We start from the raw sequence: 15,312 nt of genomic DNA, 5'->3' as shown, positions 1-15,312 counted from the left end.
GAATATGCACCTGCCCATAACCCAGATAGGATGGTCTCAAGCCACCTTGAAGGTGTTAGAGCCCACTTTTTCCATTAATATTAATGGAGGACAAACAAGATTCCCCTTGCTTTGTATCAATCACTTGTTCTCTCCATTAATATGGATAACCCATAAGTGAGTCTGTAGTGTGTGCGTCACCAGAAGCTGAATAGATATTTTTGGGTCTTATTAATGTCATGGGCTTCTGGGAAAGAACTGCTAAAAAAACTCTTGAGTTTAGTTTTACATTTACAATTAAATTATGATGTAAACTTGAATAAGTTAAGCTTCTCATGAAGGAAGGATGCTGATACTTGCTATCCCTACCTTGAGGCATTCTTGCAAAGCATCAAATAGAAGTGTATATGCTCCATATATTTTCAATGGAAGTGTATACACTTAAAAAGAACTTTATAGAATGCATGATAAAAATCTTGATGATTTGTGTCCTTAATCTAACTCCCAGCTCTGCCATTAAAACTACTTGAACAAAAACTCATATATTAAGATAGATATCTGAGAACTCCAAATAATGTCTCTTTCATACCCTGTACCAACCATGTGCCTTCCTCTTCTTATCAGTCCTCAATTCAGAACCCCTGAAGTTTTGTTTGCTAGTTCATGCACATATTTGTTTACTCAGTCAAAAATTGCATGGATTCCTTACCAAATTTCAAACACTGTTCTTCAGTATGTTTTATAGGTATGTTCAGGGAATACAGAGCAAACAACACAGATGAAAATACCCTCCATTTGGAGGGTGGGAGAGGCAAAACTAAGTGAAAGAATCTGGACCTGAGTACTGCCTTTCGAATAAGCCCACCTTCCATCTCAGAGAGACCTAGGTTTCATATTACTTAGGTTACAAGCATCCTCCAGAGAACACGTCAGCAAGCCACAAGCCCACCTTTCCCCTGACCCCCTCCCTCAAAGAGTCCGCCAAAGCCTTGGCCATAAAAAGCCTCTTGACCTGTTAGAGACCCTCTTTCCTTTGTTCTGCTTGTCAGGACAGGGGGGTCCCTCTCAGGTTCAGCAATAAACCTCCTTGGACTGTTGAGTTCGCATCCCCTCTCTTCTTTCAATAGTATTTTTAACCAATTCTTATAACTTCAATACTTCATCCTCTTGTTTCTGTTTATATCTTCTTTGTCTTAGCTTTTGAGCATTTAATTGTTTTCCTGATACGTTGTTTTTATTGAATACTGAGCTCAATTTATTACAGAAAACTATAGAGCTACCTTTACATTCTGGATGTTATCATTTTCTGCAGAAGACTGACTTTTGCTACGGCAAACAGGTGTTAACAGGGATTGATGACCTTAGTCCACTGTCAGTTTGAGCTCTTTCAAAGCTGGTCCTCAAAGTGGGTTTTTGTCAAGGCTGATCTGTATCTGATTGTCCGTCCTCTGAGGGTGTGCCCTTTGCTTACCATTTCAAAGTCTGGGTTCACCCTGCTCCAAAGTATCCTTTTACTCGTTGGGCTTTAAACTTAATTGTGTAACAGTCCCAGCCTGCGAGACTACCTAAAGGCTCCCTTAGCCTGTGCTTGTCTCAGTCGCTACTTCTCACTGGAGCTCTTACCGCTGGGCGTGGCTTTTCAGTCCTATGCTCTAAGTCTGAATCAGCAAATGTCCCAAGGAGAAAAAGTGTGCAAATGTCAAGCATGTATCTCAGTTTCCCTTCTCGCCAGCTGAGTCAAGTCTGTGCTTTTTACTAACACTCTGATGCCTTCAAAACACAAAATCTTAAATGCGCGCCTGGATTTAAGAAATTGAGGACAAGATGGGGGCGTGGCTCCTCGATTGCTTCGGCCTGGATGTCGCGCCGAGTGCGCACGCGCCCCCTGCGATTGGCGCTGCCTGGCAGCGGGGCGCGGGGCACGCTGGGACGTCCGGCTGGCGGGAGACTGCGGGCCGGCCGCGGGCACGGGAGCGAGAGGGGGCAGGATGGTGAAGCTGACGGCGGAGCTGATCGAGCAGGCGGCGCAGTACACCAACGCCGTGCGGGACCGCGAGCTGGACCTCCGCGGTGAGTCGGGGGAAGGAGCGGGGCGGCCCCGGGCCTCAGCGCGTCCGGCCGCGTGCGCTGAGGGCCGGAGCTTGGCCGCCGCTCTGGGCCCCGAGGCGGCTGCCGGGACCGCCCCGGCCCGCGTCTTGCCGTTGCTGCCAGAAGACTGTCCCTTAGGCCCTTCTGAGGCTTCGGTTACCGCTTATGCTCACACACACGGACGCCTTGCTTACTTCCTGGCCCATTAGGCCTTGCTTGGCGTGTTTCGCGGTGTAAACGGTTTGGGAGCCGGGAAAATATACTTACTAATGGCTCTAAGCCTCTTGCTGAGCGAATGGTGGTTGCTCAGTAAATACGTTAAAAGTGATTGTGTAAGGTATGGATAGGATACGTGTTAATTATCTCTAGTTTGTGAGGGAAGAAACGAAGTCCGGGAACAAAAGGGATTGCTTCTCCAGTATTTCCTTCTTGTTAGCTGCAATTGTCTGATATTTCCCTTTTTATCAAAACGTTTTAAAAAGCTAACTGTTGGAGGCTTGCACTAGCGCGTGCCCTGTGTGTGTTAGTGGTGGGGGCTCTATGAACTGTTCAGATGCACGCAGCTGTTCCGGCCGTAATACGGCGAGGTAAGGAATTGGGGCTGCAGTTACCTCCTCAGCATTTCAGACGTTGGGAAGGATGTGAAGAGCAACTTCCCCGGGGGTAAAATAATAGCTGTCAGGGCCTGAGATTCGCTCTCGCGGGAGCAGCAGCAGCAGCGCTGCTGTAAGGCTCTGCTTTCCGCTTGGTTCTTTGCTCAGTGCAAAGCCCGGTGCTTTTATTTTGTTGAAATGAAAATTTCTTAGATAAAGGTTAAAGAGTAACTGACCACTTTCGCTCTTTGACACAGGTTGATCTTTGCCATCTCTCTAAATCTCAAGTGCGTCAATTGTTGAGAATACTTTGATAGCCCTTACAGCCATGAATTGTGTACTTAACCTTAGCTAGGTTCATTTCTTTAATTCTCCGAGCACTTAGCACAATGATCATGACAATTTTAGACAAATCAGTGAGTATTTGAGTGAACTGTTCACAGGGTGATTTACTTATGACCTTCAACCCTGGATTGGAACTGGGGGAGGCAAAAATAAAGGGGAACTGTCATGAAATGACGAGGATATCCTGATTACGTTCTATGAATCTGGCCTGTAGAATGCAGAAGAGTCTTGAGAACTCTCATCCGCAATATATGAACAAGACTTAGACACCAACAATAAGCAGCTCACAGTGTAATTCCTGTTATGCCACCTAACCAGCTCTGGGGCCTTCCGTAGAACAGTGTTAGGCACCTTGTAAATACTCTTAAAGATGTTAGCTGTCAATTTACAGTTAGTAAGTATCCTCATCATTGCCCTTATCCTTGTTGTGACCACCACTGTCAGGTCCATGGCCAGACGGTAAGCTTCAGGTTCTTCTCATTTGCTGTGCCAGCACCTTGAGACTGCCCAGGTGCTAGGTAAATACTTTCTGAATAAATGAAAGCTTTGAGTCAAATTACCAAGAAATACTGCTCATGTTTTAAGGTACCTTTTAATTATATTAAAACTGTTGTCCCCTCCTCCCTCCATTTTACAGGATATAAAATTCCTGTCATTGAAAATCTGGGTGCCACCTTAGACCAGTTTGATTCAATTGATTTTTCTGACAATGAAATCAGGAAACTGGATGGTTTTCCTTTGTTGAGAAGACTGAAAACATTATTAGTGAACAACAATAGAATATGGTAAGTGTCAGCTCATGGGAATTAATTTTTTTTCCCTAGAGTGTTGCAGTAGTCCCTGAAGACATAGTACATGCTGCCAGTTAAACCTATGTATTTCTTTTTAAAATGAGAAATGAGCTGGAGATCCAGAGATTAATTTGGTATTGGTTTAGTCTTATTTGCATGAAATCTTGTATATTTATGTATTCATTATAAGTTTCTACTGTAAATTGAAAACATGCTTGTTGGTATACATATTGGCTTCTAAAACAATAATAATTATCAGAGGGAGCATATTAAAAAATGTTAAGTTCAACAGTTCAGTTTTTGACTGTACATCTCTTTCTACCTCAGGCACTTTGCCGTTTGTTTTTCTTTAACTACAGATGATTTTTAGAATGTTACTAATTGAAATGGAGATTTTTTTTGGGGGGGGGCCTCTTTCATCAACTGTTATTTTACAGGAGAAAAGTTATTGAGGGTCTATAGACAATGTGTGTAAGAAATACTAAATGGTGGATTGCTTTTTCTAGTTGGGCACATTTCTCATAAGTTAACCATTCCCTTATGGTGTAGTAATTTTATGTCTTGTACCTGGGCTGCAAATGCATAATCGCTTGTGTTTCTGTGCTACTTTGACAGAAGTCATGAAGTAAGCTGAGTAGTTTGTTCTCCATTGGAGTTTTTCCTTTTCTTAAGTTTTCCTAGATGGTGGTAGTGGGAAGGTTCCCCTGCACCTCTTGGGAGGTACGGGTTTCTGAAGTTATCCCACTTCTGTCACTAACCCCGTGACTTCACACAAGGTTTCTCTTTGTGCTTCATTTTCCCTCCATCAGATAGAGGGTTGGAAGAAAGATCTCTATAAGGTTCTTCCTACTTTAAGGTCTGAAATCGCCTGAGCAAGGACTTAGATACTAACTTGTTAGTTTACTTAATTTTCCCTTTTATTAAGAGTCTGTCTGTTTCTGTTTTAGCCGTGTAGGTGAGGGACTTGATCAGGCTCTGCCCTGTCTGACAGAACTCATTCTCACCAACAATAGTCTTGTGGAACTGGTAAGTTGAGCAGGGGAAAAATGTGTTTGGGAGTATGGGAGTTTGGGAGGAGGAGGTAAAGTATTACGTGCTTCTTATAGAAAATTTGGAAAAGCCAGAAAATTATGTCATCATCCTTTATCTTTTTCTTAATTTAGCATCTGGGCCTTTTTCGTATATATGTGTTGCAGGTATCTGTCCACTCCCTCTCTATAGCTTGATTCTTCTGTGACTCTCTTCGGGTGCCCCTGATGGAGACATTCCTAATCCAAGTTTAATCCACTGTATCAGCCTTTTGTTGCTGTTGCTAGTGCTTTTGATGTTCTGTCAAGCTTTCCCTACCCCAGGGTCAAAAACTCACCCATGTTATTTTCTAGGATTCGGTGTCCAGGATGGTAGCTGATAGCCACAAATGGTTACTTGGAATTCAGAGATAGTAGAACCACAGAATACGCACCAAATTTCAAAGTTGTAGTACCCCCTAGAAGAAATGTAAACTATCAGTAAGTTTTTTATATTGATGTTGAAATGGTAGTATTTTGAATAACAGGCCTAGTACGTTATTAGAATTCGTTTTTCCAGTTCTTTTTATTTTAAGGTGGCTATTAGAAAATGTTCAGTTACATACATGATGTGCATTAAATTTTGTTGGACAACTCAGTTCTAGAAACTGTTTTATTCTTCACATTTAGATCAATGATCCACTTGGGATTGCTTTTTCTGTTGAGATAAGGGGCAAGTTTCATTTTCTCTATTTGCATCTGATTATTTTGACCTATTTTTTTTTCTATACTTTTTTCAGTTTCTGCTCTGTACATATAATTTTTAACAAAATTGAACTCATACTATTGGTTGTTTGGCAACCTAAATTTTTCACTTAACCACTAGGTGTTTAAGTCCATATTATAAAACTTGATTTTGGGTTGCTACGACCTTACCTCCCTTCCCTGTTTCCTTGATTGCTCCTTTCCTAGTGGACTGGGTCCATAGTTTTATTCAGATTCTCAAAGGAGTACTTCAGAAGTAAGAAAGCACTAGTTTGAGGCCATGTCCTTTTTAAAATATAGAAGGTATTCAACCCAAGACATATATTCCTGGGGAATGTGTGGTGTGAAAGGCTGTTTGTGTTTTTATGTATGCTTTAATTGTATTTAAAGCTGTTTGCAAAGGTGAAAACTGAATTTGTCTTACCAGTTACTGAAGCAGATATGTTAAAAGCTCACATGATAGTGAATTTGATGATCTCCTTGAATTTCTGTCAGTTTTAGCTTTCTATGTTTGGAGGTTATTTTGTTTCATATATACAAATTTAAAATTTTTTAATCTTCCTGGTGAACCAAACATTTTTATTATGTTGTGACCAGATTTTGTCTCTTAGTGCTGTTTTACCTTCCTGTCTATTTTATCTGCTGTCATATCCCAAAACAGGCTTTCTTTCTGTTAGTGTTCCTGACAAAATTTTTCTGTCCAAAATTTACTTTCAGCTTTTCTGTACCTTATATTTTGGGTTTGTCTCTTGCAAACAGCATAGGAAAGAATTTTTTTTTAAATCCTGCTTGAAGTCTTTTAGATGCAGTATTCAGTCTGTTTATATTCAGTGTAACTACTGGTATATTTAAGTTTACCTTCTCTCTTTTGGAGCTTTTATCTGTCCTGTCCATTCTGCATTTTCTTTTTCTCTCTTTTATTGCTTTCACTCACTGTCACACACCCCCTCTCTCTCTGTCTTTTTGATCCAATTTTCTTTCTAGTAGTGTAGAAAGTATTCTAAGCATTCTAGGAATTAAAAATACTTACTAAAAAGTTTAAAATTAACCAATACCTTTCGCCTCTTAACAATTTAACAGCCCCCTAACTTCTTAAGTATTCTTTCTTTAAAAAACCCACCAAGACGTCATCATGTTTATATAGTTTGTGTGTAACTCGTTGCCATTCCTTGTTCCTTTCTGTTTTGTGTTTTGCCATTTTACTGAGGTATGATTGGCAAAAACTGTATATATTTAAGGTGTACAACGTGATTTTTGTTATATGTATGCACTGTGAAATGATTACCACAATCTGACATATCTGTCACCTTACATAGTTGGTTTTTGTTTGTATGGTAACAATACATGAAATCTATTTTCTTAATTTCAACTATATAGTGCATTATTATTAACTCACCATGTTGTGCTTTAGGTCTCCAGAGTTTATTTACCAAATAAACTGAAAGCTTGTATTCTGTGATCAATAGCTCATCTCCTCTTACCCCCACCCTCAGCCTCTGGTAACCACCATTCAACTCTCTTACTATATGAGTTGAACTCTGTGTTTTCTGATTCCACATATAAGTGAGATCATGTGATAGTGGTTTTCCTTTGTTGCTTTTTGGGTCATCCTGAAGATTTCTTTTAGTGACAGTATGCCAGCAGCAAGCTTGAGCTCTCCCTCTGATGTGTGTGGGTATTTTTAAAAGGCAGTTTAAACTGAATTTCTGGTTCTGTTGTATACCCTTACCCCACTTTCTTTTTTATATATATCATTGATATACACTCTAATGAAGGTTTCACAGGAAAAACAATGGGGTTATTACATTCACCCTTATTATTGAGTCCCCCCCACCCCCATATCCCATTGCAGTCGCTGTCCATCCGTGTAGAAAGATGCCAGAGTCACTGTTTGTCTTCTCTGAGCTACACTGTCTTCCCCATAACCCCACACACACTATGTGCAGCAATCATGATACTCCACAATCCCCTTCTCCCTCCCTCCCCATCTGCCCTTCCCCACACCTCCCCTTTGGTAACCACTAGTCCCTTCTTGGAATCTGTGAGTCTGCTGCTATTTTGTTCCTTGAGTTTTGCTTCATTGTTATACTCCACAAATGAGGGGAGTCATTTGATATTTGTCTTTCTCTGGTTGACTTATTTCACTGAGTATAATACCCTCTAGCTCCATCCATGTTGTTGCAGATGACCCCTACCCAACTTTTATCTGTACTTCTTTTCTCATTGTCCCTCTTGCCCCGTGTTACTCAGTTTTGATCTGTTCCTAACAGTTTCTCTTCAGTGTAGGGCTTTGCCTTGGAAGGGACACAATTTCTGGGTACTGTCAAGAGCAAGGGCCCAGACCACACTAGGCTCTTCAGGCCTCGCTGCAACCTCACTGAACTCAGTGCTGTGATGCGCTCCTTTGCCTTCCTCCTTCTGCTTTTTCCTGCACAAATGCTGTCACCTTGCAAGTCTGGTGGCTCTCAAAATAGTCTCTCCTGCTTGTTCCTGTTTTAAGGTTCCTGTTGGAGTACCTTTTCGTCTAGCTTAGTTGTACCTGTTGGCCATAGGTGTTTTGATTTTGCTATCCTTGTTGTACTGTTTTATATTACAATTTGGGGAGATTCAAAAACTGACCTGCCTTCGTTCATGATTTGGTCTTTTTTAAAAAATAACTATATTGGTGATCCAAATTAAAATAATAAATATATTATAGTTATTTAATAATTAAATAACAAATTATTTGAAGAGATTTGGGGGAGCCTAAAATAAAGATGCCTTCACTCAAAGATGGTATGCCTGTTATTCCCAGACACCTAAAGGTACTGTCAGGAAAAACCACCTACAAGATTACAGGATCCCGTCTTCAGGTTCCCCGTGTGCGCTTAGGTTATATCAACTTCCTTTTCTAAATCGTTGCTTTAAACTGTAGCTCTTTTGAGCTACAGGAAATCAATTTTTTGTCTCTTTTATTATTGGAACAGAAGCTGTATGTGTGGCCAAGGTTTTAAGTTTAAGAAGCTCAGAATTTTTTCACCAGTTTACTCAGTAGACATTTATTAAACTTCTCTGATGTCCTAGTATTGTGCTAGATACTAGATCAGTAAAAAAATAAAAAGATGAGTCCTTGCTCCAAAAGCATCCCCCATTTCAAAGTATCAGAATAGTGCGTGGTATTTGTGTTCTTATCTGTGCCCACTGTTTTACAGGGTGATCTGGATCCCTTGGCATCTCTCAAATCACTGACTTACCTAAGGTATGGAAATTATTTGTGGTGGTGACAATGAAGTCCTTTAAAATAATACTGTTACCAGAGTTGACCTTAAAGCAATCACTAAAAAGTACCTTTCAAAAATGAATATTGAAAATATTTCCCTTGGGCCCTGTTAAAATTTTCCAACTGTTACTTAAGTTATGACATGGAAATGTGAAAAGTGGTGAATTTTTCCTCAATTTATGAACTCATTAGATACTATTAAAATGAACCTCTTGAGTGCTGTGCTATGGACAAGATTGGCATTATACTGTTCCTTTTCTTGTAGTATTCTAAGAAATCCTGTAACAAATAAGAAGCATTACAGACTGTATGTAATTTATAAAGTTCCACAAGTCAGAGTACTGGATTTCCAGAAGGTGAAACTAAAAGTGAGTATTATTGTGTTGGTCGTAAGTCATTATAGATCTGTGTGTTTCCCTTTGTACTTATTGTTACTGATTTTTTTAATTGCCTAAAGTTTTACCATTGGTTTGTAATAAAAATGTGGGAAAGAAAATGTTATGTCAGGTTTTTTTCATAGTAGAGTTTATGATAGGACTTGGCATTAAAGCCGCCTTACGTGGTGTCAGTCACTGCAGGGGTAGCACCGTCTCAGTGCCACAGTGAGAGCTGTTAGCAGCAGACTGGGGACATACCTCTACAGGGAGCTTAATTTTGTCCGTTTGCCATTTTATTGTTAGAATGATTTTCCCTTCATTGGGAGTTCATTTTTTTTTTTTTTAACCTTCTTAATTCCTTGGGACCCCCCTCCTTGAAAGTAGGAGAGGGAACTTTCTTCATGGAGCTTCCTCAGAGAAGGCAAGACCATTGTGTCTCTTTTCAATTTGAAATTGGCTTTTTGGTATTTTTACCAGCCCAGACTATGTCAGGAGAGTTTTCTCCCATGTTTTCTGAGGAATGCATCTAAATGCATGTGGTATTCCTATTTCCATTAACTCTGTGTGTGGTGTTGCTGTAGGAGCGTCAGGAAGCAGAGAAAATGTTCAAGGGCAAACGGGGTGCACAGCTTGCAAAGGATATTGCCAGGAGAAGCAAAACGTAAGATACAGATATCCAATTCACTCCACTTCACCTTCAGAAACACTATCTGTCTGGCAGTTTGCCTCCTACAAAAGTAAACAAAGCACCTGCAACTAATGCAGTATTAAATTTGTGTGATGAGAATCAGTGACTGTCAATGGCCATATGTCACATGAGATTTCTACCAAGTTAGCAGAACAAATACTTCTGTATTCAGTCGTTATGTGACATTACATACATCCTGCTTTCTCTTTGGGAAGATGAACTGGGTGGTGTTTCTGAAGGAGAGAGTTTCTTGTATCAGTTTGTTAACAAAGATAAGATACTACACTGGTTGAATTACTTTCAAAAGCTTTTGAAAGTAAAAGAGAAGCAATTTCCGTTGGTCTGGATTTAACAGTTATGTTCTTCCCTCCCCTCCTAAGCTTTAATCCAGGTGCTGGTTTGCCAACTGACAAAAAGAAAGGCGGGCCATCTCCAGGGGATGTAGAAGCAATCAAGGTAATAATGTGTTAGGACTCTCAGACCAGAGAGAGCTGCCATGAGTTTAGGATACGAAACTATATAATATATTAAGTTCTGAATGTTGCAGGTTTCTTCCCCACAGTTGTTAGAATCTAGCTATATTTCTGCATAAGGAAAAACTACCTTAAAGTTTTTATTTGACCAGATTTGACTTGAATTACTTACATAAGCCAGTCAGAGTAGTGGTAGCTCTGGTCTCATTTCCTCAGGATGTGTTTATTTGAACAGTTAGTTACCTTTGTATGCCATCTTAGTATCTGCCTTAATTTTTACTTTCAAAGAATTGCTGTCTGAAAGATCCTGCTTGATGACCAGTGGGAAATCCTAATTTTATAATACTGCCTCCTGAATTATCCAGTAATGTAATTCCAAGTAGGTACTTTAGTTAGCTAATTTTAAGACCTGTACAATGACTATTTGTTTTCTTGTAAGAGGTTCTGCGTTTTCTATAAATTTTGGAAATTTATATGATTTGGTTTTGGGGCTGATTTCAGTGTGACAATATAATTCTTTCTCCAGCACAGGTATTTAATGTTCCAACTCAAAAAGTCAGTATTAATTTCTGTAGGTGTTCTCTGGTGGTTGATAACAGATGAAATCAATTGTCCATCTCCATTGTCTTTCTTGTGTCCTCCAGAATGCTATAGCAAATGCATCAACTCTGGCTGAAGTGGAGCGGCTGAAGGGCTTGCTACAGTCCGGTCAGATACCTGGCAGAGAACGCCGATCAGGTCAGGAAGTCACGTTCTGTCTTTGTACTTCCAAATTTATGTTATACTCAAGTAATTCCAAAACAGTTTAGATGCTGACCCAAGAATGTTAGAGTACTGCCTCTTTACCATCTAATGTACACAAAATTCTTTTAAATACTTTCTAAAGATAAATTATTTGAGGTGGATAGCATGTTATGTCATAGGACTGGAGATTTTTTTATATCAGACTTGAAGCAAACAGTATTTTGTAGCCATGGAGTGAAACTGAGCATTGGAGGCAACCACGTGGACCTCAGCCCGTGTATGTATAGGACAGCTTAGTGTTGGGAACACAGGCTCCAGAGCCAGACAGCCTGAAGCTCGGATCTGAGCCTTACCAGCTCTGCCCCTGGGTAAGTTTTTTAATCCCCATTTAATTTTAAATCTATTTTCTCATCTTTAAATCTGAGATAATAATAGTGCCAACCTCAGAAAGTTGTTGGGAGGACTCAGTAAGATACTTCATAGATGGCATTTAGTACGGGGTCTGACATTAGTAAGTTTTAGTAAGTATTAGCTATTCTAATATTTGTGTCAGGCAGCATGTTGGACACTGGGAGTATAAAGTAAAAATTCAAAATAATGCATATTCACAAACTTTGATGTGAATGTAACTGGTGTATTCTACCTAAACTGGCAACCCAGGGAAAGTTTCCCTGAGAAATAACGTTTGGACTGATGCTAAAAATGAGTAAGACATTATAAAGAGACCAGTGGCTCTCACTGTGGGGTCCTTGAACCTCTGAGGTCTGTGAGGTCAGAATTTTCTATAAACACCAAGGTGTTACTTGCTTTTTAATTGTATTGACATTTGTAGTGATCGTGCAAGAGCAATGGTGTGTGAAACTGTTGGCACTTTAGCACAAGGTCAGGATTCCCAAAGGAGCTATCAGAGTAGTTGTCATATTCTAAACTACTGTGCACCTCTCAGTAAAATACATGCCAGTGTCAACTTAAGAATGTCCTTCATGAAGCAATGAAAATTATTAATATATGAAATACCACCTGTCACGTGCACATATTTTCATACTCTGGATGACAGAAGGGGGTGGTGCATAAAGCACTTCTGCACACTTCCTGAGTTGGAAGGCTGTGTCTGTGTGCTAACAGAACCATTTCAGTTGAAAGCAGGCATCTTCTCAAACATGAAGTGAGCTTGTCACTTCCAGGAAAACAACTAATAGTGTTGGTTAGCATGATAACATCCACATTTTTAAGCAAAAACTAAAAGCTATAAAACTGAACCACAGTTACCCAGTACCTAGAGACTTATGAGGAAATTAGTGATATTAATGAATATGATTTTTTTATATTGTAAAATGAAATGGGTCAGTATTTGAAAGATCTGCATAACTGAGTGAACCATTATTTTCCAAATGATGCTACAAAATCATGCATGTGTAAATGATCCATAGTACAGGACAAAACATGGATTTTCAAGTAAGAGAGTTTGAAAAGGTCATTGATGAGTTTTCAAACTACACATTACAAACTAACCTTTAAGGAACTACTACTTTTGTCAAGTTTTGGCATAGTGTCAAATAAATATCCACAGCTGCCTGCAAAGGCTATTAAAATACTCTCCCTTTTCTACAGATACTGTGAGGGGCTGATTTTCTTCATGTCCTTCAGTCAAAACAACATATTGTGACAGTGGAATGGTGAAGTCCAGCTGACTGCTATTGGTCTGACATTATAGAGATAGGCAAAAATATATAATAAAGCCAGCCTTCTCACTAAATATTTTTTCTTATGGAAAATACCATTTTTTATAAAAATGTAAATATTAACTTCATAGATTTATTATTTTGATGAATTACTGGTTTTTTAAATACTCGGTTTTAATTTCTAATACAGTATTGATAACACATACTCTACATAAACAAAAGCTTTTTGGGTCCTAAAACTAAAATGTTTTGAGAACTGCTGAACTAGATAAAGGCAGAGTGGCATTCTGGGAGGAACTGCGCTGGCGAAAACCCTGTGGTAGAAGGAGGCCTTGTGCACTTGAACTGAAAGAGGCCGGTGTGAGTGGAGCTCACAGCACAAAGAATGTGGTGGGGTGACCAGGCAGTAAGCACATACGAGGACACTGGACTGCGAGGGATTATGTCTTTAGTCCTGAGAACAGATGTCTCTTGAAGGCTTTCAAGACTTGCTGGTGACAGGTTGGGGGATGATGTCATACCAGAATTGCTTATTGTGACTGTAATACACGGAATTGCTAAATTAATTTGCTTCCCCGTAGAATGTTTAATTTGGGCCTTAGGAGTTCTTGGGATTTTAAATGTAATATGAACAAACACTGGGGAGAGGAAAATAGAAATTGTTCATGGTACTCAAGATTTCAGTGGGCCTAGGCTTCCGAGTAACACTTCCCAATGACATTCTTTCTTGGTAGTTTTGTATCTAAAAATCTCATGTTTGGGTCTAACTAGAAAAATAGTAGGTTTAAACATTAATTTTCCCAAACACTGACAGGGTTAAAATCTTTTTTTTTCAGACATTGACCAAAATACCTGCCATAAATTGTTGAATAAATGTAACAAACTTTGGTGGTTGTTACCATGTTTTCCATAATTTAGAGACAATAAAGTCACTGACTATTCCCAATATCTGTCATATAGTAGATCTGCAAATGTTTTTTGAATATTCCCAGTTTCTTTGCCCGTGGTAGTGGAAAAAAACAAAACAAAGTGTAAGCTTTTTACCTTCAGAAAAAATGAATCATCTGTTCAACCAAAAGTGGTTAAGAATGGCAGACCAGTTTGACCTTCAGAAGACACCTTTGTGACCCTTCCCCTTAAGAATTAACCATCCCTTCCAATATTTGCCAAAGACAGATGGTCTCTGGACTCTAAGCCCCTTGAGGGTAGGAGTTGCTGTTGCCTTTTTGTACCTAGTCCAGGGCCTAGCATGCAATAGTCTGACAGAACAGGCACTCACATACTGAGCAAGCATGCTGTCTAAAATCAGTGTGGCTTCAGTCTTTGTGTTTTTCTTTAGGCCCCACAGATGATGGTGAAGAGGAGATGGAAGAAGACATAGTTACAAACGGGTCCTGAGCAATGTGGCCTGAGAGTCTACAGGATATACAGTATGCCCACTTGAGACTAGTTCTGCTTTTTGAACTTGAAATAGCCTTGTTTGTGTCAGCAAAGTGGAGTTCATAAGCATTGTTGAAATGCTTAAAACTGCTGCTGGTAACTTTGTAATACAGATTTTGAAATCAAAATGCCAGTTTTCTACAAATACTAAAAAATAAAAGACACTGTTCTGTCTAGTTATGTGTCATTGAGGTGTGTGCAGTAAAGTATATGGACATAAATTGGAAATGTGGTGGGCATGGTTTCTCAGTAAGCTTCCCAGTCCTCTGTGAAGTGTTTGGATTTTTAAATCCAAATAAAACAAGATTATCCGTATATTGCCAGTGATTGTCAGTAAGAATCTGCAATCTCTGGTGCATTTCTCCTGCACAAATACTGAGAGCTTTATTAAAGGCAGTCAGGCTTCAGGGTTTTACAGAAATCTTCCTCTCGAGCTTTTATTTAACCCTACGTACAAACATCATGCAGATACTAATTACTGATTTGAAAAACTAGAGGGGAATGTGACTTTGCTTGCCTGTTGATAGAACTCAAGCAGAGAAGTAGCATCTTCCAACATTTAGAATGTGGTAGAGGGACTCAATGGCTGCCCTGGCTGGCAGACTAAGGCACCATTTCCTCATGGTGCCTAGATGCTTTGTTACATTCCTCACACCCTGTTATGGCCAGTGTGAGCTAATCTAAAAAAAAAAACAAGATGGTGATGGTGAGCACCTTTGCCATCCATCTTTTTTTATCTGCTGGCCTTGGTTTGGGTTGTTTTTCAAAATTCCCTGGGAAGTTCTAAATGTGAGTAGGCCTCTACATATTTTTGGGTGATTGCTGATGGGCTGGTGTGCTCTTCTTGTAAAGCATATATAGAATGCCTAAGACATGAAGGAACTGTGCCTTCAAAGAGCTGAGAGTCTAGCTGGGAAGACAGAACCACAGCAGCCATGGAGGGAACCCTCAGTGCAGTAGCAACTGAAGGAAAGGAGTGTGGTACGGTCTTCAGAAGGCTTTGGAGAGGAGGGTGAACTTGGGCCTCAGAAGAACCTAGCATTTACATTTCCTCAGTGTGACCCTAACCCAATGGTTTCCC

The 15,312-nt window shown here is 39.8% G+C and overlaps 1 protein-coding gene across 1 annotated transcript; it reads left to right on the top strand.

Annotated features, from left to right (window-relative positions):
* Nucleotides 1-1,884: 1,884 nt before the first annotated feature.
* On the top strand, nt 1,885-14,407 carry SNRPA1 (small nuclear ribonucleoprotein polypeptide A'). Its single transcript, XM_073227254.1, has 9 exons — nt 1,885-2,049; nt 3,643-3,790; nt 4,744-4,822; nt 8,760-8,806; nt 9,093-9,195; nt 9,786-9,865; nt 10,273-10,348; nt 11,010-11,103; nt 14,131-14,407. Exons 1-9 carry the CDS (start codon nt 1,968-1,970, stop codon nt 14,187-14,189), a joined length of 768 nt encoding a protein of 255 aa, XP_073083355.1. The 5' UTR covers nt 1,885-1,967; the 3' UTR covers nt 14,190-14,407.
* Nucleotides 14,408-15,312: the final 905 nt, after the last annotated feature.

The sequence above is a fragment of the Manis javanica genome, chromosome 18, assembly GCF_040802235.1.
Source record: "Manis javanica isolate MJ-LG chromosome 18, MJ_LKY, whole genome shotgun sequence".
In the NCBI taxonomy this organism is placed as follows: domain Eukaryota; kingdom Metazoa; phylum Chordata; class Mammalia; order Pholidota; family Manidae; genus Manis; species Manis javanica.
This window is presented reverse-complemented; position numbering and strand designations above follow the sequence as displayed.

Bases quoted from the DNA above. Each gene is read 5' to 3' on its own strand.
- SNRPA1 (XM_073227254.1), top strand. From the start codon at position 1,968: ATGGTGAAGCTGACGGCGGAGCTGATCGAGCAGGCGGCGCAGTACACC. The intron at 9,866-10,272 runs GTAAGATACAGA...TCCCCTCCTAAG, and splicing joins ATTGCCAGGAGAAGCAAAAC to CTTTAATCCAGGTGCTGGTT. The intron at 11,104-14,130 runs GTCAGGAAGTCA...GTTTTTCTTTAG, and splicing joins TGGCAGAGAACGCCGATCAG to GCCCCACAGATGATGGTGAA.